Genomic DNA, 22,409 nt, shown 5'->3' with positions numbered 1-22,409 from the left:
TAAATGTCAGCTAAGTTCTTAAGATTATGACATATTTAATATCTCATTTGATATATTTTTTCAACATACATCACTGTCTTTAACCTCTTTTTCACATCTAACAATGTTTTAACATATCGCAGTGATTTTGAGACTGTTTTTTTATGACATATTATATTTTATAATGACAAATTTAGCTCAATAGGTTTTTATTTATATACTTTGACTGATTATCCCTTTAATCACACCACACAAAGTAGTAAATAAATAACATTTATCTCGTGTCTGATTTACATCAGCACCATCTGTAAAATGTTCTTTTATTTAGTTACAATGTTAGAAGCTTTAAAATTGTAGCAGTAATTTTTCATTTTTTCAAGGAAATTTACAAAAGTTATTTTTTTTAGGGACCGATTCACTTTTGAAGTGACTTTGGAGGAGCTACTGTATATATTGGAAACCCCCAAAGGGATACCCATTTTAAAAACAAAATATTAAAAATAGCTGCTTTTAAGGAATTAATGAAAGTGGCAATACAGGAAACAAAAGTGTTATTTTTACCACTTAAATGTTGCTAACTTTTCAACAGGACCCTATAGCCGATAGACTCAATCACGATCTCGGGATGCTGATTAGCTTTAGCTGGTGCTAAAGAGGAGCCCTCACACTCTGATAACCATATAGATACTATAGTCACTATTAACAACAGCTTCTAAGGGGTTATATGACCATAGTCCATGTAAGCACCGATCGTAGTGTACAGCTGACAGCTGCTGCATTTTCACCCATTGGAGGATGCTATTCACTTATATCTCAGGTCAGTTTCAAAGGGAATCTGTGACCCTTTTAGGCCCTGTGCGCACTTACCGTTTTTTGCCGCGGATTTCCTGCGGTTTTGCTGCATGTTTCGCTGCATGAAATGTTCATAACATCTCTGCAGTGATTCACCAGCAAATCCTATGGGAAAAAAAATGCTGTGCGCACTATGCGGATTTTGACAGCTGCATGTTTTGCTGCGGGATTCCTGTCATTTCTTTTCCGCATGTCGCTGCGGCATTTCACTCCATTGACTGCAATGTAATTGGGAAATCCCGCAGGGAATAAAGCAGGTAGCAAATTCTGTGCGGTTCATTGCGTTTTCCTGCGGTATTCCCTGCGGTATTTCGCGTCTTTCGGGACATAATGTTCATCACTGCCTGCGGTTTGCAGGGAAGTGATGTCATTATGACAGGAAGAGGAAGCGGAACAGAGAGTAAACACAGACACAGATCACACTCACACACAGACACAGACATATAGAATACACATAGAAATCAAACGGACATATAAAAAAAAAAAAAACGCGGGCTCCGCTGTATTTTTACCGTCCAGCCGAGGTAAACACACAGCGACGGCCCAGTATTCTCAGGCTGGGGAGGGCGAGGGCCAGGGTTAATATCCCCCCCCCTTCTGCAGCCGAGAATATAATAATAATAATAATTTTATTCATTTATATAGCGCTATTAATTCCACAGCGCTTTACATACATTGGCAACACTGTCCCCATTGGAGCTCACAATCTAGAGACCCTATCTGTATGTCTTTGGAGTGTGGGAGGAAACCGGAGTACCCGGAGTAAACCCACGCAAACACGGGGAGAACATACAAACTCCTTGCAGATGGTGTATCAGCCCTCAGCTGCCCCCGGACTGTCGCATCCATTATGCGGCAGTCCCAGAGTGTCCCCGGCTCTTCCAGATTGCCGTGATGCGGTGGCAATCAGGGTAATAATGAGTTAATGGCAGCGCATCGCCGCCACTAAGTCCAGGCTTTAATCATGGCAGTGTCTATGAGACAGCTTACATGATTTACCCGTAAGTAAAGTGAATAAACAAATCAAAAAATCCTTTATTTTAAATAAAACACAAACCCCTCTTTCACCCCTTTATTAACCCCCCTCAAACACACAGCTCCGGCGTAATCCACCGAGGTCCCATGTCGTTTGCAGACTGATCCAGCCGCTACTGACACTGTACTGAAGGCAGCCTCGTAACGAGACAGCAGTGGTAATTACAGGTCATTTCTCACGGCCGGTGATGTGAACACACTACCGCTCGGGAGAAATGCAGTGTGTTGATTGATCTGTCCTCTATCTATCTATCTATCTATCTGTCTATTCTTCTATCTATTCTTCTGTCTATTTATCTATCTATCTACTATCTATCTCAGAAGGAAATTACTTTTTTTTTCCACCAATGTGCTTTATTGCATTGAATTAATTAAAACACATGTACCAACCCGCGGCAAAACTGCGGCAATACCACAGTAAAACTGCGGCAAACCGCATGCGGTTTTCGGGTGCGGTTTGCCGTGGTTTTTTACCGCGGGTGCGGATATCTATCAGACCCTGCGGAATTTTCTTAAGAAAATTCTGTTTTCCAGTGCACACAGGGCCTTAAGGTTTTTGTGTTATTAATAGGGGCAAACAGGTTATATACAGCTAAAATTAGTCATACTTGTATGCCTCATGGATTATGGTTTGTTCAGTAAAAATCATCTTTTATAGCTTCAAGTTTTCAGTCTATGGGGTAGGTGCTGCTGGGAAAATAACCGTGCCTCCAGTCTTCATTATACAAAATGTCTCCTTTCCTTCTCTTCAGTGTTCCTTTGACATCAGGTACGCGGCTGGAAATCCCGTGCTTTTGCATTCTGCCTGCTCTTGCAGTTTCTCCTCTGTACTGTTCCACCCTTTTGTGGGGACTATCTTCAATTTTGATGTGCTCAGGCGCCTGAGGGTCACTGTATCATCCGGTCACAGTGATGTCTAGTGCACAGTAAAGGTGAATTCCCCACTTCCGCCTCCCTGCCTGCAGACAATATGGTTTCCTTAGCCCTAGTTTAATCAGATCCTGCTAACTATCTTGCGTTCACAATTAATGTATGCATACAGTGCCCACAGAAGGGCGGAACAGTGAAGAGGGGAGATGGCAGTCAGAATGCGCATACACGAGATTTCCAACCGCGCACCTGAAATGACAGGGACACTGAAGAGAAGGGGAGGAAAAATCTTGTATAATGAAGACCCTAGGCAGGCTTATCTTCTTGGCTAGGCAGGAAACTAGCTCAGTTTTTTCCTAGTGTCAGCAGGGAGGCTGACATGTCTGGACTGAGCTCCACCAGAGGTGCCTCAGGCCAGCTTATTTTTACTTTTTATTTTGTTTTTCTTTTCTTATTCATTCTATTTTTGATAGGGGTAATACCAGGGTGCCTTGCCACCCTCGTTCGCCCCGTGTATGGGCAGAGGAAACCTGGCGTGCACAAGCCATTAGTCTTCCCTCGCGCCCAAGTGGTCGGGTCTGCGTACCCCTCCAGGCTCCCTGGAAGCACCTCACACCAAGGTAGCTCCAGAGGGCTAGCAGAGCCGAGGACCTGCTTCAGCCTTGAGCCGAAGATGCGTCCCCGAGATCCCCGCATCCCAGGACTGACGCGTCTTCAGACGGAGCCAGGAGCAGGTAGGGAGACGACGAGTCATCTGTCCCCTGCATCCAAACCGCCGCCTGAAAAGGCGCCGGTGGGGTGATGCAGGCCGTGATCCCGGGGAAGCATCATTAATTTAGCTCCCCGCGTCGGCCTGCATTCTAGCAACGCCCCCTCTCACTGCTCTAGAAGCTGCTCCCTCAAGTGGGCCGTCTCTCCCCTCCATGCTGCAAGAGAACACTGGACGCCATTACATGTGGGGAGCAGACACTGGTGAGATCGCCTCCTTGACTCTGCGATTCTGCAGCACTATATACCTCTCTGCTCGGTGGTATATCTCTGTCTTTCTAGCGGTGTGTGTCTGCTGGCTGGCGGTGTATATCAGCTTTTAGCAGTATATACTAACTGTGCCTGTAGGTATATACCGACTGTTTGACAGGGTGTGCTACTTTACTCGGTATACACCGGCTCTGCATAGCAGTCATTTATAATACTGCTAGCAGCTCCTCACCCACAGCAGTCCCTTTATAATACTGCTAGAGGCTCACTGTACTTATTGTGGAACTGTTGCTGACATGCGTAACCGCAAGGGTGATAAAGCTTCCCAGGCATCCTCTATGGACCTGTACTATGCTTGTACCACCTGTGGACGCTCGTTTTCTAATGGCTGAAGCTATTCACTATGCCGTGGCTGCGATGCCCCTACTACCGTGTCACAACACCCTCCGCTGCCGGACCAGGAGGTCGTGCAGTCTGTGGATTTGGCTGCGGCCACTATCCAGGCAGTACCCCAGTCTGATGACGTTACTCCTGCCTGGGCTCTTCTAATGTCTAAAGAGGTTAGATGACCTGGCCGCTCAGATATCCCAGCCTTCCACAGGCTCTCACAGCCTCCCCCCCGGCTCAGCTCCCCCAGGGGAGCCCGCCTCCGTCTGGTGTCTCGTTCCCAGTACGTAAAAAGGCTGTCTCCAAAAGGCGCCATTGCGACCGTTACATCTCGTCCGACTCGGACGATGATCAGTCTGACTCAGGTTCCGTGACCTTTAGTAGTCACGATTCCCGAGACTCTGACTCTGGTTCAGATGTCCCTTCTGAGTCTAGACATATGGAAGACACATTAATTTCGGCTGTCAATCACTCTGTCGATTTCTGATCAGCCTTCGGACCCGACTTCTCAGTCGGCAATCAAGCGGGCCAAGAAGCCTCCTAAGTCCTTTGCCCAGGATCCGATTTTTCATCAAATCATATCTAAATGGTGGGATCACCCTGATAGGAGGTTTAATAAAAAATCCTCCACGTCATTCGCTTAACCCTTTCCATCGGAACTGGTTAAGTTCCGGTCAGTACCCCCCGTTGTGGATCCGCCAGTATCCAGGCTGGCTAAACACACGGTTATGTCTGTCTCAGACACCGCGTCTCTCAAGGACTCATCCGACCGCGCAGTTGATGCTGCGGTCAAATCTATTTTCCAGGCTTCAGGCTCCTCTCTGCGCCCCGTTTGCCTTGACATGGGTGGCGAGAGCTATGAGTGTGTGGAGTGGGAACTTGCGCAAGTTGCTTCACTCTTGCAATATTCCTTCAGAGGCTCTTGAGATCCTTGATTTGTTCTCTCTAGCCTCTAATTACTTGCTTCACGGCTTCTTAGATGCAGCTAGTTTGTCAGCCCTAACGGCAGCCAACGCTGTTTTTGCCCACAGAGTCCTGTGGCTAAAGATATGGAACGCAGACAGTGCCTCCAAGAAATCCCTGTCCACACTCCCCTTCCAGGGTCTTCGTCTGTTTGGAGAATCCCTGGACAAGCTTATATCTGAGATGATGGGTGGTAAAAGTACCATTCTACCACAAAAGAGGCCTGTATCCAAAAATTTTAAAAAGTCTTCTTGGCGCAGGCAGTCCTTTCGGCCCGCCCCCCAAAAACCATCACAGGGGTCGTCGCAACACTCAGATCGGGGATCCGGTCCCTCAAGGGACTCTTCCTGGCGTTCCCACTCCAGGCAATCTAAACCCAAGAGACCTCGCCCCGCGAAGACCCCTTCAGCATGACACCGGGTACCCCTCAGAGCCGACTCCTGTTGGAGGGCGGCTTCTGCTTTTTCGGGATATCTGGCTAGACCATACTCACGATGCTTAGATTCGAGAAATCGTCACCTCAGGTTACAAGATCGATTTCCATTCCCTACCGGCCAACAGGTTTCTGCGTTCTCGGCTTCCAAAGTCCACAACGCAAAGCCAGGCCTTATGTCAGGCCATAGCCTCTGTGCAAAAAACAAACGTTATCATTCCAGTGACCCTGGAACAGCGCGGCAAAGGTTTCTATTCAAACCTCTTTGTCATCCCCAAAAAAGATGGCTCTGTCCGTCCTATCCTGGACCTCAAAAGGCTAAACAGGTCCGTACGGATTCGGACCTTCCGAATGGAGTCATTGAGAGCAGTACTAGCTGCTATGGAACCGGGAGAATTCCTAGCTTCCATAGACATTCAAGATGCTTATTTACACATTCCCATATGTGTATCACATCAACGGTTCCTTCATTTCGCCGTAGGACACCATCATTTCCAATTCAGGGCCCTTCCCCTTGGACTGGCTACTGCGCCTCGGGTCTTCACAAAGGTCATGGCAGCCGTCATGTCAATTTTACACTCCAGAGGCGTCCTGGTCGTTTCCTATTTGGACGACCTACTTATAAAAGGGAGCTCTCCAAGTTTTCTCAGAAAGCGTGCAAATTTGCCCAGACACGCTCTCAAGGCTAGGGTGGCTTCTCAACTTCAACAAGTCATCCCTCATTCCTCATCAGCGCATTACCTTTTTAGGTATGCTGATAGACACGGTTCAGGCCCGGGGTTTTTCTTCCAGAAGACAAGAGGTCTTCCCTGATCCGGGCCGCCCAATCCCTCCGCTCCCGCCGTTACACATCCCTCCGGAGTGGGATGAGAGTGTTAGGCAAGATGGTAGCAGTCATGGAAGCCGTGTCGTTTACCCAATTCCATTTGCGCCCTCTACAACTGGATCTTCAGTCCTCTTGGGACAAGAATTCAGCCTCTCTAGACCGGTCAGTCCGCTTATCTCGGACTGCGCTCAGCTCCCTCGTCTGGTGGACTCAGGTCTCATCCCTATCTCAGGGGAAGTCCTTCTGCCCTGTCCACTGGCACGTAGTCACGACAGATGCCAGCCTGTTAGGCTGGGGGGGCGGTGTTTCTCCACCACACTGCTCACGGACGCTGGTATCACCCCGAGCGATCCCTTCATATCAACGTTCTGGAGATCAGGGCCATATCTCTGGCCCTTCAGACCTTTCAACCCTTTCTTCTGGGCCTCCCGGTTTGGATCCAGTCAGACAATGCCACGGCTGTGGCTTACGTCAACCGTCAGGGAGGAACTCGCAGCAGGGTAGCGATGAAAGAAGTCTCCAGGATTCTTCTTTGGGCAGAGATGCACATTCCCATTATTTCAGCTGTCCATATTCCGGGGATAGACAACTGGGCCGCAGACTTTCTCAGCAGGCAAGGTCTAGCGGCAGGGGAATGGTCCCTCCACGACGAGGTGTTCCATCAGATCACTCTTCGTTGGGGGCTCCCAGATGTGGACCTCATGGCGTCTCGGCTAAGCGCCAAAGTACATCCCTTCGTATCCCGGTCGAGAGACCCGCTAGCGCTCGGCTCCGACACTCTAGTCCTCCCGTGGTCGCAGTTTCACCTGCTATACGTTTTACTTCTGTTCCCTCTCATTCCGAGAGTAATCAAGAAAATTAAAGCGGAGGGAATCCCGGTGATCCTCGTGGCCCCGGACTGGCCCAGAAGAGCCTGGTTTCCAGAGCTCCTCCACCTTCTCGGCGACACTCCCTGGCGTCTTCCCGGCCGCCCAGATCTTCTGTCGCAAGGTCCAATATTCCACCAGAATACAGCACAGCTGCATTTGACGGCGTGGCGCTTGAATCCTTGATTCTAGCCAAGTCTCATCTTCTTCCAGGGTAATTCATACCGTGCTTAATGCTCGCAAGCCTTCCTCCGCCAGCATTTATCACAGGACCTGGAAGAACTATCTGTCCTGGTGTGACCATCATAATCGGTCGCCCCTTACCTTTTCAATCCCTAATGTTCTTGCCTTTTTGCAAAATGGTCTGGACTCGGGTCTTGCTCTCAATACCCTTAAAGGAGAAGTTTCTGCCTTGTCAATTTTTTTCCAGAAGCAGCTGGCTTCTCGCCCTCAGGTCCGTACCTTTCTTCAAGGGGTGGCGTATTTGGTCCCCCCTTATCATCACCCCTTAGATCCCTGGGATCTGAATTTGGTTCTCGGAGCTCTTCAGCTTCCTCCTTTCGAACCCTTGAGATCTCTTCAACAGCTGTCTTGGAAAGTTGCCTTTTTAGTCGCTATTACCTCTATCAGGCGAGTGTCCGAACTGGCAGCTCTGTCCTGTCGCTCACCTTACCTGATATTCCATCTTGATAAGGTGGTCCTTCGGCCTTCCCCCGCCTTCCTTCCGAAGGTCGTATCCTCTTTCCAGCTGAACGAGGACATTGTGTTGCCATCATTCTGCCCGGCCCCGGTCCACTCCTTTGAGAAAGCCCTTCACACTCTCGATCTGGTCAGGGCTCTGCGGAGCTACATCTCCAGAACAGCGCCGTTGCGCAAGTCCAATGCCCTTTTTGTCCTCTCAGAAGGACACAAAAAGGGCGACCGGGCTTCCAAATCCACGATTTCTCGATGGATCAGGACTGCCATCTGTGAGGCATATAACAGAAAGCACAAGAGAGAGGTGTTCAACGCGTTTCTGGAGCATCTGCCCCCTTCATCAGGACCACCAGGAATAGAAATAACATCCAATCTGATTGGATGTTATTTCTATTCCTGGTGGTCCTGATGAAGGGGGCAGATGCTCCAGAAACGCGTCGACCTGAATGACAATAAAGTGACACTAATCTGAACATCCTCTGAAGTGATCTATTGGCGCGGCATTGAACACCTCTCTCTTGTGCTTTCTGTTATCTACCGGTTTTGGTGGCTGCAGCCCTGGATCTTTGATATATGCGATTATAGTAGTTGTGGCTCCTCACAACTATAATTGGTGAGTAGTTTTACTCCCCCCTCCCCACCCCTCACATATTGGGGTAAGACCCTATTGCGCTTGTTTTTCCACAGCTGTTTTCTCCATCTGTGAGGCATACAAAGCACAAGGTGTCGTTCCCCCTCAATCTGTGCAGGCCCACTCTACACGAGCAGTGGGTGCCTCCTGGGCTATCCGCCATCAGGCTTCGGCGGCCCAACTTTGCAAGGCCGCTACCTGGTCCAGTGTGCACATGTTTACAAAATTCTACAGAATGCATACGCATGCATCCGCGGATGCTGCTCTTGGAAGACAAGTCGTTCAGGTGGCAGTGGCCCATTTATAAGTGGCCACTGCTCGATTTGTTGACAGTGTTGATATGTGTTCACTGCAGTTGCAGTTGTTAGTCAGCTCTTAGTCTGATGTTATACACTATTAATAGTTCAGTTCCCACCCAGGGACTGCTTTGGGACGTCCCACTGTCTGTGTCCCCAATGAAATGAAAAGGCGAGAAAGGAAATGACATTTTTGTGTACTCACTGTAAAATGTCTTCCTTGGAGCCTTTCATTGGGGGACACAGCTCCCGCCCTTGTGGTTTTGGTTGTCCTTCTCCTACTGCTTTTACACCAAACTGAGCTAGTTTCCTGCCTAGCTAGGGTATATGCTGTGGGGGGAGGAGCTAACACTTTTGCAAATCTAGTGTCAAGCCTCCCTGGAGACACCATAATACCCACTGTCTGTGTCCCCCAATGAAAGGCTCAAAGGAAGACATTTTACGGTGAGTACACAAAAATGTCATTTTTTCTTGCCTCATAACATAATAGCATGGGGCTGCATTATGTCTCAATTACTTGTCCCTGTTTCATATGCTGTCCATTTCTTAGCGGATGCCACATGCACATATTCTAGTCTATTGATGTCTTCACACACCCTTTTTTGCGGGCTGATGACATTCACAGCTTTAGAATTGATTAAACCATTTCCATGCCCATGGGAGGCAATTATTGATAGACTAACACTTCAAAGAGAAATTAGATGGATATTTACTCACTCTGCAGTGCCACAAGGATCAAGTATATATCTCTGATTTTCTACATTAGTGTGCATTATCTGTGACTTTCCTACAGTAAGTGTCCATTAAACGGAACCCTGTCATGTCCCCTGCATAGCAGTGTGGGTACAGATGTTCTTTCCTAACCCTTTGTTGTATGTACACCATTAATGCTGTAGTATTTGAAGAATTTACGTGTACTATGCAGCTTTCTATACAGTGTGTCCACCCATATTCAGTCCACCGCCATTAACATGAGAACGGCGGCACCTATAGACATAGAAGTGGTGTCTCGGTATAGTAAAGTAGCCATGCGCTACGCAATGAAAGCACCTATAGCGCCACCTGGTGGAAAACAACGGAGTTAGCATTTTTATCTCAAAAACTGAACGAGATAGAGAAAAAAAGTGAATTACAAAGTTGTAGGGCATCATCAATTCAATATAAATCGACACCTTGCATACAGAAATGCTACGATTAGAACATGTAAAACTCACAAGACTGCGGACGTGAAGCGATACCTCATGGAGACCTTCCTACAAGTCATTGGGTATGGTAGCTGCGTGGAGTGGCCTCCACGCTCACTTCACCTGACCCCATTGGACTTATTTCTGTGAGGTTACATCAAACAGCAGGTGTGTGTCGCCCTGGTAAAACCAGGTAGTCACAGAAAGAGTTAATCCTCCTTGGCAGCTACACAATCCCCACACAGATGAACAGCACCCAATCAAGCCCTACTCACCCCCTCCCAAGGAAAAGGGAGGGGGCGAGAGGAGTTAAGCAAGTGACAGAGCAGAATTTAGTTCAGCTGTGCTGTAGTCAGTGGAACGCTGACAGGGGAAGCTTGCAGCTCCCCGGAGAAAGTGGCAGCTGGGGTTGGAGCCCTGGACTACCGGACTAGGTGGCTGTGAGGGCCACAGGCGACGGAGATCCGGCAGCAGGAAACCTGAGGCGACCGGGACAGGGTTGTAGCCCGCCGGTGCCGGGAGAGGGACCCAATCCGGAGGCCGTTCAAACGGACTAGTCCAGACAAGAGAGAGACAGACAGAGAGTGTGGAAGGAAGGGCCCCTGGCTGTACATCTGGGTGTGGGACCTGAAGACACCCGCCAACGGTGACCGGCCATTTGGCAAGTTGGTTTACAAAAGACTATGTGTTTTCTGGCCACACACATCAGCCTAGCTTCATCCAACACCAAGACGAGCGAACTTTGAGTTTCCTGCTCCCTGCAATCCCTGCCACCACCACAACTCCCAATTGGGCCCCGGGACTACAACTCCCCTACCCGTGGAGGGGATCCCACCTTGCTGCCCCACACCATCAGTCCTGTGCACGGTCCCCAGAGGCAGCGGCGGTGCCACCATCTCATCACCGCAACTCACGGGTGGTGTCACAGACAATCCCCCTTTACATATTCCCCTTTTGTTGTGGAGCCTGGGATCACAGCAAAATAGCCTACTGTATAGGTGGTGAGAGCTATGATCTTCCATCTCACACTTTTTTTCAACAGAACCCGCTTAGTTAAAGGGGTTGTCCACTACCCAGACAACCCATTCTCCATCCTTGTGTTTCCCCCTTGTATTAATACTAACACTTATACTCACCTCCGGTGCTGGCGACGTTACAGCGGTGTCCGCACTGCTTTTCCCAGGGCTCACATGAAATTGTAATGTAATATGATCCCTGCAGTCAAATCAGTGGCCTCATCACTCTCCCCTCCTTCAGACATATCACTTACATCTGGAGGAAGTGAGAGAACAGCTTCCTCCGGATGTTGGGGTTTCTACTTTACTAATCCCTCATGACTCATGAGCTCTTAAAATTCAATATAGCGGATAGAAGTAATTCCAGAAAAAATTGTGCTCCAGAAACCAAATGGCACCGCTTCCTTTCTTGGTCCTGCTGTATGCCAAAATAATAGTGTATGGACAAATATAGGGTAAAATTGTCTTATACCTTGCTCAGATTACCTCTTGAGCAAAAAAAAATGATAAATAGATATTTTTAATAGACATAATTTATGGTGTTAAAGTGTACACTAAACTCAGATGAATTATTTGTAGGGAGTAGTTTTCCTGTACTCAGAAGTTAAGTAACAGATTTTTGGTGATTTTTCTTCTATTACTCTTGGTGAATATTAAAAAAGTTTGGGCTCAAACAACATTTTAATAGAAAAAAAAATAAGAATTTTTGGAACTCAGGAGCATAAAAATGACATCATGTGCTCTGGTCTCATGAATCAAAAAGTGAAGTATATGGTGGTAGAAGAATGCAGTTTGTTCAATGAAAGGCTGGAGAGAGGTACAATAACAGTTGTCTGCAGACAACAGTGAACCATGGTGGTGGGTCCTTGCAAGTTTATAGCTGCATTTCAGCAAATGGAGTTAGGCATTACCGGTGCTCTCAAAGTGGAGAAATACAGGCAGATACATGTCCAACATGCAATACCATCAGGGTGACTTCAGATTGCATCCAGGAATCTGCAGAAGGACAAAGACCCCAAACCTACACAAATGTTATTAATATCTATCTTCAACGTAACAAATAACAAGGGGTCTTGAAAGTAATGATATAGTTTCCTGGTCTCATACATGAAGAGACAGAAGGTTTTGCACAAGGACTACATCCTAAGATGATCCGTGGTTAGTAGTGATGGGCGAACCCGAACTGTAACATTCGAGATACGTGCACCAACCCAGACACGGAGTTCTATCCGGATTTGTCCACCTAGGCAATAAAAAAAAAAAAAAAGGAAAAAGAAATAAAATAGGGAATAAACAGTGTGTGTCATTCCAGGCAATCAGACACGCTGTCACACAGGGTGGGACGTAGTCGGACTGCAACCAATCAGAGATGCTGGGACTGCCAGTGGGTGGTGGAAGCAGTGACTATGTATGAGGGTTAATGAGCAGCCCTGGAAGTAGTGTTACAGCTGCACAGGAGGCTTGGTAAGTGTTAACTCCCCTGCTTTAATCCCCTAGCCCTTTCTACCACCATTTTAAAGTACAATATAGACTTATATGGGTATCGGCATCTGAGCAGATATTCGGATTAATTCCGGTCCCGAAATGTTTTAGTTTTTTTTTATAACCCTCTAAGCGGTTAGTTCTCCAAGATGTTTGAATCAACTTCCATGCCAAGTTCCTTCAAAACTGTGATCGTGTTCCTAGAAGTAATGATACTTTAAATTATCTTTTGTATATTCACTTTAATTTGTTAATTGATAAAAATAAAGTATTAACACTTATATTTTTAAAAACTTTCTTACTTTACTGCATTTTTTCCACACCTGCCTAAAAGTTTTTCACAGAACTGTATGTGTAGAGTGAGGATGTTTGGAGCAGGCTCATGAGCTAAGCCTACATATATATGGGTGCAAGGTCTGATCACTGCTGTTTAACCACCTAAATTCTTCTGTCACTCTTTGACAGCCACTTTTAAGTTGTGATCTTGGGTGGGCATGCATCCTGATTTCCATGCAGTCATTGGTTACCAATGGATTGCCTTCAATCGTAGGTCCTATTGAAGGCTCCTATTACTGCCATCCTTGTTCTCCTATGAAGCTCTGCCTATGGCCACCACCTGCTTCCAACTTAAAGCTCTGGTTGGGTTTCATAGGATATTTGTCAATTTCACTACATATTGCAATACTGATTTATTGCATTTAGTTTAAGCTATCTAACAATTCAGTTCCCACAGGTGGACTACAAAAGTTGTAACAGGTATTAAAGTTTTTAAAAATTGTTATATAATAAAACATAACTTTGAATCACTTAACTTTTCCCAATAAAGAAATAAAACAATTAAAAACATTTGGTATCACCACATCCGAAAAAGTATTTTAGCCATACCTCCCCACCAGGAGTGGATGTATCATTGCAGCAATCTGTGTAGCCGCACTGGGGCCCAAGAAGTGAGGGGGCCCATTTCTACCTGCAAAGGAGGTGGAATTGGGCATTATGATGACTTTTGAACTGCATAGGGTCCCTATATACTGTTTTTGAATGGGGGGCGCTATTCTGCCTGTGTTCGCCAGTGCTCCCCACATCTTTTACCAAATAAAAAAAAAAATGCAAGTTTGGTATCTCCAAAATTGCAATGAACTGGGGAATCTTTTTGGCAGGTAATTTTTATCACACCTCCAACGCCATAAAAACAGAACCCTAAAAAATAGCAAAATTGCATCTTTTGCACCACTTCCATCCTACTTGGATTTTTTTTTTCATTATATTACACGGGAAAATGAATGGTGTTGTTCTAACCTTCAACGTATTGCACACAAAAAACCCCAAGAACTCAAATAGCGGTTGATGGAAAAATTAAAAGGACATCACATCGCTCTTGGAAGAAGTGGATGGAAAAAAAATAAAAACTAAAATTCGCCCAGTTGGGAATGGATTAATTATACTATAAATAGTGGCTTTGATGTCTAAAAGGCCAGCTTCATGCATTACATATATTACTTTCCTTTTTTAGGGGGCCAAAAGAAACATGACAAAAATTCCAGAAAAGCATAGCATTTTATTTATTTATTTCAAAAGATAAGTGAGATATACCAGTTTGAGCAAAGCAATACAAGTACGCGGCACGAAGAGTTACAGTTTCAGCCGAGGGCTGAATACACAATAAATGAGCAATTCCTAACTAAATATCAATTACTGTTACTTGTGCAGTGATACAATAGAATAGCTCGACGCAGTCACGTTCAGATTTGTCATCTGTTCATTGTTCTGAATGTAATTACATCTTATTGTTCTGTCTACAGATCTGCTTGTGTTACTTTCAAGCTGCCTGCTTTACCAGTGTGTGGAAAAACTGGTGAGAAAGATGATTTTGAGAAAATTGTTATAGACCAATCAAGTGCTGCAGGTATTCTTAATTTTTCTTTACTTTCTTAATCAAAATATACTAATCGCCAATAGACATTTTACTTTGGCTTATGTATGCATGGGCTGATGGATGTGGTGACTAGTGCTGCTAGAATTTTCTACGCTTTGCTAACTGGAATCCGGCTGATCCTGGCCACACATTTACATGTAATTTGCATTAATTTGCATAGATAAGCTTCATTGTGCATTGTTTCATTTCATAGGAGAACATGAATAGCATCAGTTATAGGGGCACGTGCTATGACTATTATTATAATTATGACTAATTATTTGTCTCATGAAGACAATCCATGTACATCATTGGGGGTGTTCTCCACATCGGAACCCCCACAATTAGCCAGAACTAATTCCAACTGAGTGTCTCCCATTATGGCTGGCTTCATATTAGATATCAGTAATTTTTCATTTATGCAAAGAAAAAAAGATAGTAATGTCATCAGTATTTTTCATCCGATTTCATCAGTGTTTGGTCCGTGCGACGGTTTTTACCATCAGTGTATCACCAGTGAATTTCACATATGAAAAAAAAAAAATGTCAAATATTCTCCTATTGATTGCAATGTACATCACGGAGAACACTCAGTTGGGACACTAATGCCATCCATGAACTGTCCATGATTTTCATATACCCATGGATTTGTATGGGTAATTTTGATTCAAGATGTCAAGCAAACATGGACATGTTTCCGCAAAAAAACCCAGCTCCATAGATATTGTATATACATGAAAACCACTGATAGAACACGTAGATGGAAGAACAGACATCTGAATGAGGCCTTACATGTACACTGTGTGCAGAATTATTAGGCAAGTTGTATTTTAAAGGATTTTTTTTATTATTGATCAACAACTATGTTCTCAATCAACCCAAAAGACTCATAAATATCAAAGCTTAATATTTTTGGAAGTTGGAATTTTTTTTTTTTTTAGATTTGGCTATCTTAGGAGGATATCTGTTTGTGCAGGTAACTATTACTGTGCAGAAATATTAGACAAATTATTAAAAACCAAATATATTTCCATGTTACTTGTTTATTTTCACCAGGTAAACCAATATAACTGCACAAAATTTAGAAATAAACATTTCTTACAAGCAAAAACAAAACCCACAAAAATTAGTGACCAATATAGTCACCTTTCTTTATGATGACACTCAACAGCCTACCATCCATAGATTCTGTCAGTTGCTTGATCTGTTTACGATCAACATTGTGTGCAGCAGCCACCACAGCCTCTCAGACACTGTTCTGAAAAGTATACTGTTTTCCCTCCCTGCAGATCTCACATTTTATGAGGGACCACAGGTTCTCTATTGGGTTCAGATCAGGTGAGCAATGGGGCCATGTCAGTATTTTTTCATCTTTTAGTCCTTTACTAGCCAGCCACACTGTGGAGTAGTTGGATGCATGTGATGGAGCATTGTCCTGCATGAAAATCATGTTTTTCTTGAACAATACCGACTTCTTCCTGTACCACTGCCTGAAGAACTTGTCTTCCAGAAACTGGCAGTAGGTCTGGCAGTTGAGCTTCACTCCATCCTCAACCCGAAAAGGTCCCACAAGTTCATTTTTGATGATACCAGCCTATACCAGTACCCCACCTCCACCTTGCTGGTGTCTGAGTCAGAGTGGAGCTCTCTGCCCTTTACTGATCCAGCCTCTGGCTCATACATCTGGCCCATAAAGAGTCACTCTCATTTCATCAGTCCATAAAAGCTTTGAAAAATCAGTCCTAAGATATTTCTTGGCCCAGTCTTGACGTTTTATCTTATGTTTCTTGTTCATAGGTGGTCGTTTTTCAGCCTTCCTTACCTTGGCCATGTCCCTGAGTATGTCATACCTTGAGCTTTTTGATACTCCAATAACGTTGCAGCTCTGAAACATGGCCAAACTGGTGGCAAATGGCATCTTGGCAGCTTCACGCTTGATTTTCCTCAATTCATGGGCAGTTATTTTTTTTTGCCCAACACGCTTCTTGCGAACCTGTTGGCTATTTGCCATGAAACACTTGATTGTTCGGTGATCACGCTTCAAAAGTTTGGCAATTTCAAGACTGCTGCATCCCTCTGCAAGACATCTCACAATTTTGGACTTTTCAAAGCCCGTCAAATCTCTTCTGACCCATTTTGCCAAAGGGAAGGAAGTTGCCTAATAATTAAGCACACCTTATATAGGGTATTGATGTCATTACACCACACCCCTCCTCATTACAGAGATCCACATCACCTGATTTACTTAATTAGTAGTTGGCTCTCAAGACTATACAACTTGGAATAGGACAACATGTATAAAAATTACCATGTGATCAAAATACTCATTTGCCTAATAATTCTGCACACAGTGTATTCATCTGAATAGTTATAGAAGGGGGTCCATTACAATGTATAGCTGCCACATCGATTTAAAGATGAGAAAAAAGGCTTTTTCAAATTACCTTCTGTTGCCAATTCTGCCTGTGAGTGGCATTATCACTGTGAGCGGCACCCCATCACATCACCCAGGCCACAGCAGCCTCTGATGTCCGGTGAGGTCATGTCAAGTTCTGTACTTGGAAGTTGACCCAACATCACCAAGGTGCGACCCAGTCTTCCTGAGTGACTAGGTTGTGGATGGAGTTTCACCACTGTCACAGTCCCTGTGGGCGTGCTAACATGCTATTGAATGCGCAGCATCAGAGGATCATCTCACTAACCTCTCCGGATGCCATTGCCGCCCAACAATGGATTTCAGCTCAGTGCGCATGACCCCGGAGTTTCAGCTATGTGCACTATGAAGCCGGGTGTACGCGTCCTGGCTTCAAACTGAAGTAGTGCGTATGACCTTAACATCTGTCTTTCTGAGCTCTCTCATTTGATTTGATTCTCACATTCTGATGACAAGACCTTTGCGTTGACCCAATAAAAGGTTCAAACACCATATCACTACACGATCAGACTGGCGGAGCTAAACGTTCACTGATCAGAAAATATTCACCTATCATTTATCAGACTATTCACAGTAGTAGAGCGTTCAGTGTGCACAGGCTGCCATTGTTCTCAGAAGCATGAGTCCTGTTTACATGCTGCCGAGGACGATCTTTTCTGCAAAACAAAAGACCATTTCATCCAATGTGTATTGTGCTTGTTCATCAGCTTATCGACAGCTTGTTTACACTGTAAGATAATCATTAGTGATGACCGAACTGCTCAGTGTTTGGTAAACCTTATGAGCATTTTGATGCTCGGTTGCTCAGTACTGGTTTACAGTGTATGATGGAAGTCAATGGGGAACTTGAGTATTTTTCCAAAAAAATGCTCGAGTTCCCCATTGACTTCCATTATACTCAGTAAACGAGTACTGAGCACTCGAGCATCAAAATGCTTTACTGAGCACCCAAACACTGAGCAGTTCGCTCATCCCTACAGCCTAGGTCATGTGATGTGGACTGCGCGGACAGCGATAGCGTTGCTCACGAGCAGAATTCACAACAGAAAGTAATTGGATAAAGCCTTCTTTCTCAGTTTTAAATTGATGTGGCCACTATACATTGAGGTGGACCACCTCTTTAACATGTAATATACCAAGAAAATATCAGGCAATCAGGTTGATCAAGGGTATATGCAGCGAGACCTGAGGCAATGAGCTGATCAGGCTAGGTATTGCATTCTTACTGGAAATAGTCTTAAAATTTATACCACTTTTACTTTACTCTGTTTCAATCCAAATGTCCAGGATGCTGAACATTGCTAGCTAGATAATATAAGTGTAACAAGTTATTGGACTAGAGATGCATGTACTCTGAAATATTATCGTTAATGTGCGTTTTTAAGAACTCTCATTTCATCATTATTAGGGATGAGCGAACTGGTCAGTGTATGGGTGCTCGATAAGCCTTATGAGCATTTTGATGCTTGAGTGCTCAGTACTCGTTTACTGAGTATAATGGAAGTCAATGGGGAACTCAAGCATTTTTCTGGAAAAATACTCAAGTTCCCCTTTGACTTCCATTATACACTACAAACCAGTACTGAGCACCCGAGCATCAAAATGCTCATAAGGTTTACCGAGCACCCAAACACTGAGCAGTTCGGTCATCACTAATGATTATCTTACAGTGTAAACAAGCTGCCCATCACCTGATGAACAAGCACAATACACATTGGATGGAATGATCTTTTGTTTTACTGAAAAGATCATCCTTTGCAGCGTATTGTCCTGTTTAAACAGGACTCATGCTTCTGAGAACAATGGCAGCCTGTGCGCACTGAACGCTCTACTACTGTGAATAGTCTGATAAATGATAGGTGAATATTTTACGATCAGTGAACGTTTAGCTCCGCCAGTCTGATCGTGTACGGGATTGGTTGTAAAATGTCTGTGATGCCACCCACGGTGTGTGGTGAGATGTAGCACCACCGCTGCCGTTGAGGGGCTCCCGGGGACGTTGGGCTGGCAGCTGGATGTTAACCCCTCCGTGGGCAGGGATGGATGTCCCGGGGCTTAGTGTCTCTATATTGAGGATGGTGAGTGCAGGGGCCAGTGCCCCCGGCCAGGCCGGGGGATGTTACTCACGGTCGAATAAAGCACACAAGTCCTGTGGTAAACCAAGGTGATGGTGGCCGGCTGCCGCAGACGGGTGTATCTGATCCCACACCTGGGTTGGTAGTCAAAGTCTCTCTCCTCTGCACTCAGTGTGTTGTAGGTAGGACTTCCCGGTGTGAAACACGGGATTCTGCTCCCGGTCCTTTGGTTGGGAGCCGTGCCCGTCTTACGCTGACCCTTGGGATCTACGGGCCCTGGCGGTGGCCCTATCCCTCTCTGTGGGTGGTTGTCTACTTTTCGGGACTTAGGTTGGGACAGGACCTAAAATCCTGCCCTCAATTGGTTAATTAGCTAGGCCGTCTGTGCCGGTCCTGGCTTCAGGGTCCAAGTACCCCCTCTGTGCACACGATTTCCTAGTCGGTTCTCCGGTGTCAGTACCGGCGGGCTCCAACCCTGTCCCGATCCACGTCGGATCTCCGGCAGCCGTCTTCATGTCTCCTGCAGACTCGGCTACCATCTGCCACATAGCCAAGGTGTCAGGGCTCCGACCCTGGCACTTGTCAGCTGGCACCTCCACTCCAAACTTCACCTTCAATGAATCTGACTCTTTTTCCCACCCCGGGCTCTCCAGACCACTAGGTGGGCGTTCAATATCTGTCTGGTCCCGCCCACTGGTGTGTCCGTCCTTCCCTGAGGGGGGTGACTAGGGTTTCAGGTCGGCTGATTTAACCCTTCGTGGGATGGGTGTTATGCTGGGGCCTAGATGTACAACTACCTGGTTTTCCAGGGCGCTACAGTGTTAGAACCTTTTATTGGCTCTACGCAAAGGTCTTGTCATCAGAATGGGAGAATCAAATCAAATGAGAGGAGCTCAGAAAAAGACAGATGAAAAAAAATGTCCTAGACTTTCTTTTTGGACTTTTGGACTGTCAGAACAAACTCACTGCTGGAGTCTCAGTTATAGAGATTGGCTACTTTCCCTTGTTAGTGCAGTCTTCCTCACACACTGACCAGCACTTCTGTCCATACAATGGCTGCTTGTGGAGGAGCGTGTGAAATACGTCACGTGGGAAAACTGCTTTTTTTTTATTGGACGAGGCCAATGGACTGGTCTGCTCACATGCTCCACCACCAGCAGCCATCGTTTGAGAGAAGTGCTGTAAAGTCTGTGAGGAAAGCTGCACTAACAAAAGAAAGTACCGTAGTCAACCTCTTTACCTGAGAATCCATCACTGAGCTCGTTTGTAAATTTTATCCGTCTTTCTCTGAGCTCTTTTCAACTGCTTTCAGGCCTCAAACTACAATAAAATTGAATGTGCAGGGAAAAAGCCAAATGGTGCAACATTTTTAATGAAACTCAATTAGCCAACATACATGTATTTAAGTAAAATAATAAAATTGTCCTCCAAAAGTTATCCAAGCTCTTTAACACTAGAACTACTGGACTCGTGACACCTTTATAGAAATACATGGTGCAAAGTAGTCAAAATGACTACCTCAGTAGTTCTAGTGTTAAATATGCTGATCTTTATTTTGTACTAGATTATCAATTTTTGGATGAATAAATTGTTTTATTTTCAGTAGACAGCCTTTTTCTATTTGTCTAATTATGAATTTGAATGGTTGTACTCACTTTTAGGGATGAATGGTCACTGCCATGCTTGGCTGCTCAGCACTCATTAAGAGCAGTTTGATGCTCAGATGGGCAGGGCTCCAGCACCTGAGTATAATAGAAGTCAATGGGGGACTCAAGCATTTTTACAGATTTCCCAGAAAAATGCTCGAGTCCTTCATTGACTTCCATTATACTCGGGTGCTCGAGCCCCGCCTAACTGAGCATCTAACTGCTCTTAACGAGTAGTAGTGCTCGCTCATCCATAGCAATGGGTAGGGATGAGCGGACTCGTGGAAGTTCGGTTCAATGGGTTCAGCAGGGCTTTAGATAAAGTTCAGTTTGGGATGCAGACCTGACCTGAACCCCAGTGTAAGTCACTAATTGGGTAGTTCAAGTCTCCACCCACATGCAGCCAGTCATGAACCAAACACTTCCGGAGGCAAGTGGGTGCGGTTTTTCCATTTTTTTTTGTTTGGGGCACACTACATCCGATCACACTGTTGTTACCCCCAGTGCAAGCCGTTTAAACACTGCAAGCAGCTTGCACTGGGCTGAGCACCGAGCGTACCTGAGCACATCGATGCTCACGCGAGTCGTTTGTAAACATAAAGCCCTTGAATTCCGAATCCAAATTCTGGGGGTTTTTTTGTAACACAGCTCATTACTCCATCAGGCCTCGCGCATCTGAGTTTGAAAATACTTGAGGTTTCCATTGACTTCCATACTCTGTACCCAAGTCAGGTTGGAGCCCCCGATGCTTGATCAAATAATGAGCACTGTGAGCACGCTTGCTCATCACTACTCATAACTACTCGCTACATTTAGAAATGTAAGGCTAGCCAAAATATCTTTTTCTGGGGGTTTGACAAGCCAGAATTGTGGCTTTAGCTTGTCTTCCGGCTGACTTCATTATGCTAATGAGTTCATTATTTTGGTCATGACCATCTTTTCTAATTGTTGATCCATATTAAGGTTATAGTCTTATTAATGATACGTTGTTCTCATTCTAGGTATCCCTATAGATGATGTGAAAGCATCTCTCGGTGAAGAACTGTTCAAAATATGTTACGAAGAGGATGAGCATGTTTTGGAAGTTGTTGGAGGGACGTTAAAAGACTTTTTGAATAGTTTTAGCACGCACCTGAAGCAGTGCGGAGAGTCCCGAACACACGAAGATGGCAGTGGTCTGCAAGAAGGATCAATTCTGTGCCTTGAAAAAGATCCAGATTTTCTAAATGTATATTACTTCTTTCCTAACAACATTACTACACTGATTCTACCTGGAATAATTAAGGCAGCAGCATATACTTTATATGAAACTGAGGTGGAAGTGAAGTTGGTCCCACAACGTGTCAATGATGGGAATGACTTTATTAAGGAGCCTTATATATTGTATTCTGTGCAGGTTAACAACACAAAACCTTCTTTATCTCCATGCAAACCACAATCATACGTCGTTATTTCAGCCTCCATCTTTTGCAAGACTTTTCCTTTTCATTTCATGTTTGATACAGACATGAATATGTTACAAGTTGGTGATGGAGTCAAGAAACTACTCAACCGAAAGGAAATTCCAGGAAAATCAAATTTTGAGGAATACTTTGAAATCCTTTCTCCAAAGATCAGCGGTACCTTCAGCGGGATCATGACTATGTTAAATATGCAGTTCACTATAAGAATTAAACGATGGGACAACGCAATTGAGAATTCATCAAAGGTGAAGAGATTAGATATAATTTACAATGTTATGTTGACTTTGGTCTGGCAAATTATCACTAACATTTTTAGCTATTTGATAGAAGCATAGCAATTATAGTGAGACCTAATCTTCATAATAAGGTTGAACCCAAAATGGCA

General features: G+C 45.1%; 1 protein-coding gene across 1 annotated transcript in view; it reads left to right on the top strand.

Moving 5' to 3' along the window:
- GUCY1A1 (guanylate cyclase 1 soluble subunit alpha 1) overlaps positions 1-22,409 on the top strand; it is a 99,138-nt gene that overhangs the window by 38,871 nt on the left and 37,858 nt on the right. Inside the window, exons 3-4 of the mRNA XM_075347634.1 lie at positions 14,294-14,397; positions 21,563-22,269. Of these exons, the coding sequence (XP_075203749.1) occupies positions 14,294-14,397; positions 21,563-22,269 (811 nt within the window). The remainder of the gene's footprint in view (positions 1-14,293; positions 14,398-21,562; positions 22,270-22,409) is intronic.

The sequence above is a fragment of the Anomaloglossus baeobatrachus genome, chromosome 1, assembly GCF_048569485.1.
Source record: "Anomaloglossus baeobatrachus isolate aAnoBae1 chromosome 1, aAnoBae1.hap1, whole genome shotgun sequence".
NCBI classification, from domain to species: domain Eukaryota; kingdom Metazoa; phylum Chordata; class Amphibia; order Anura; family Aromobatidae; genus Anomaloglossus; species Anomaloglossus baeobatrachus.
This window is presented reverse-complemented; position numbering and strand designations above follow the sequence as displayed.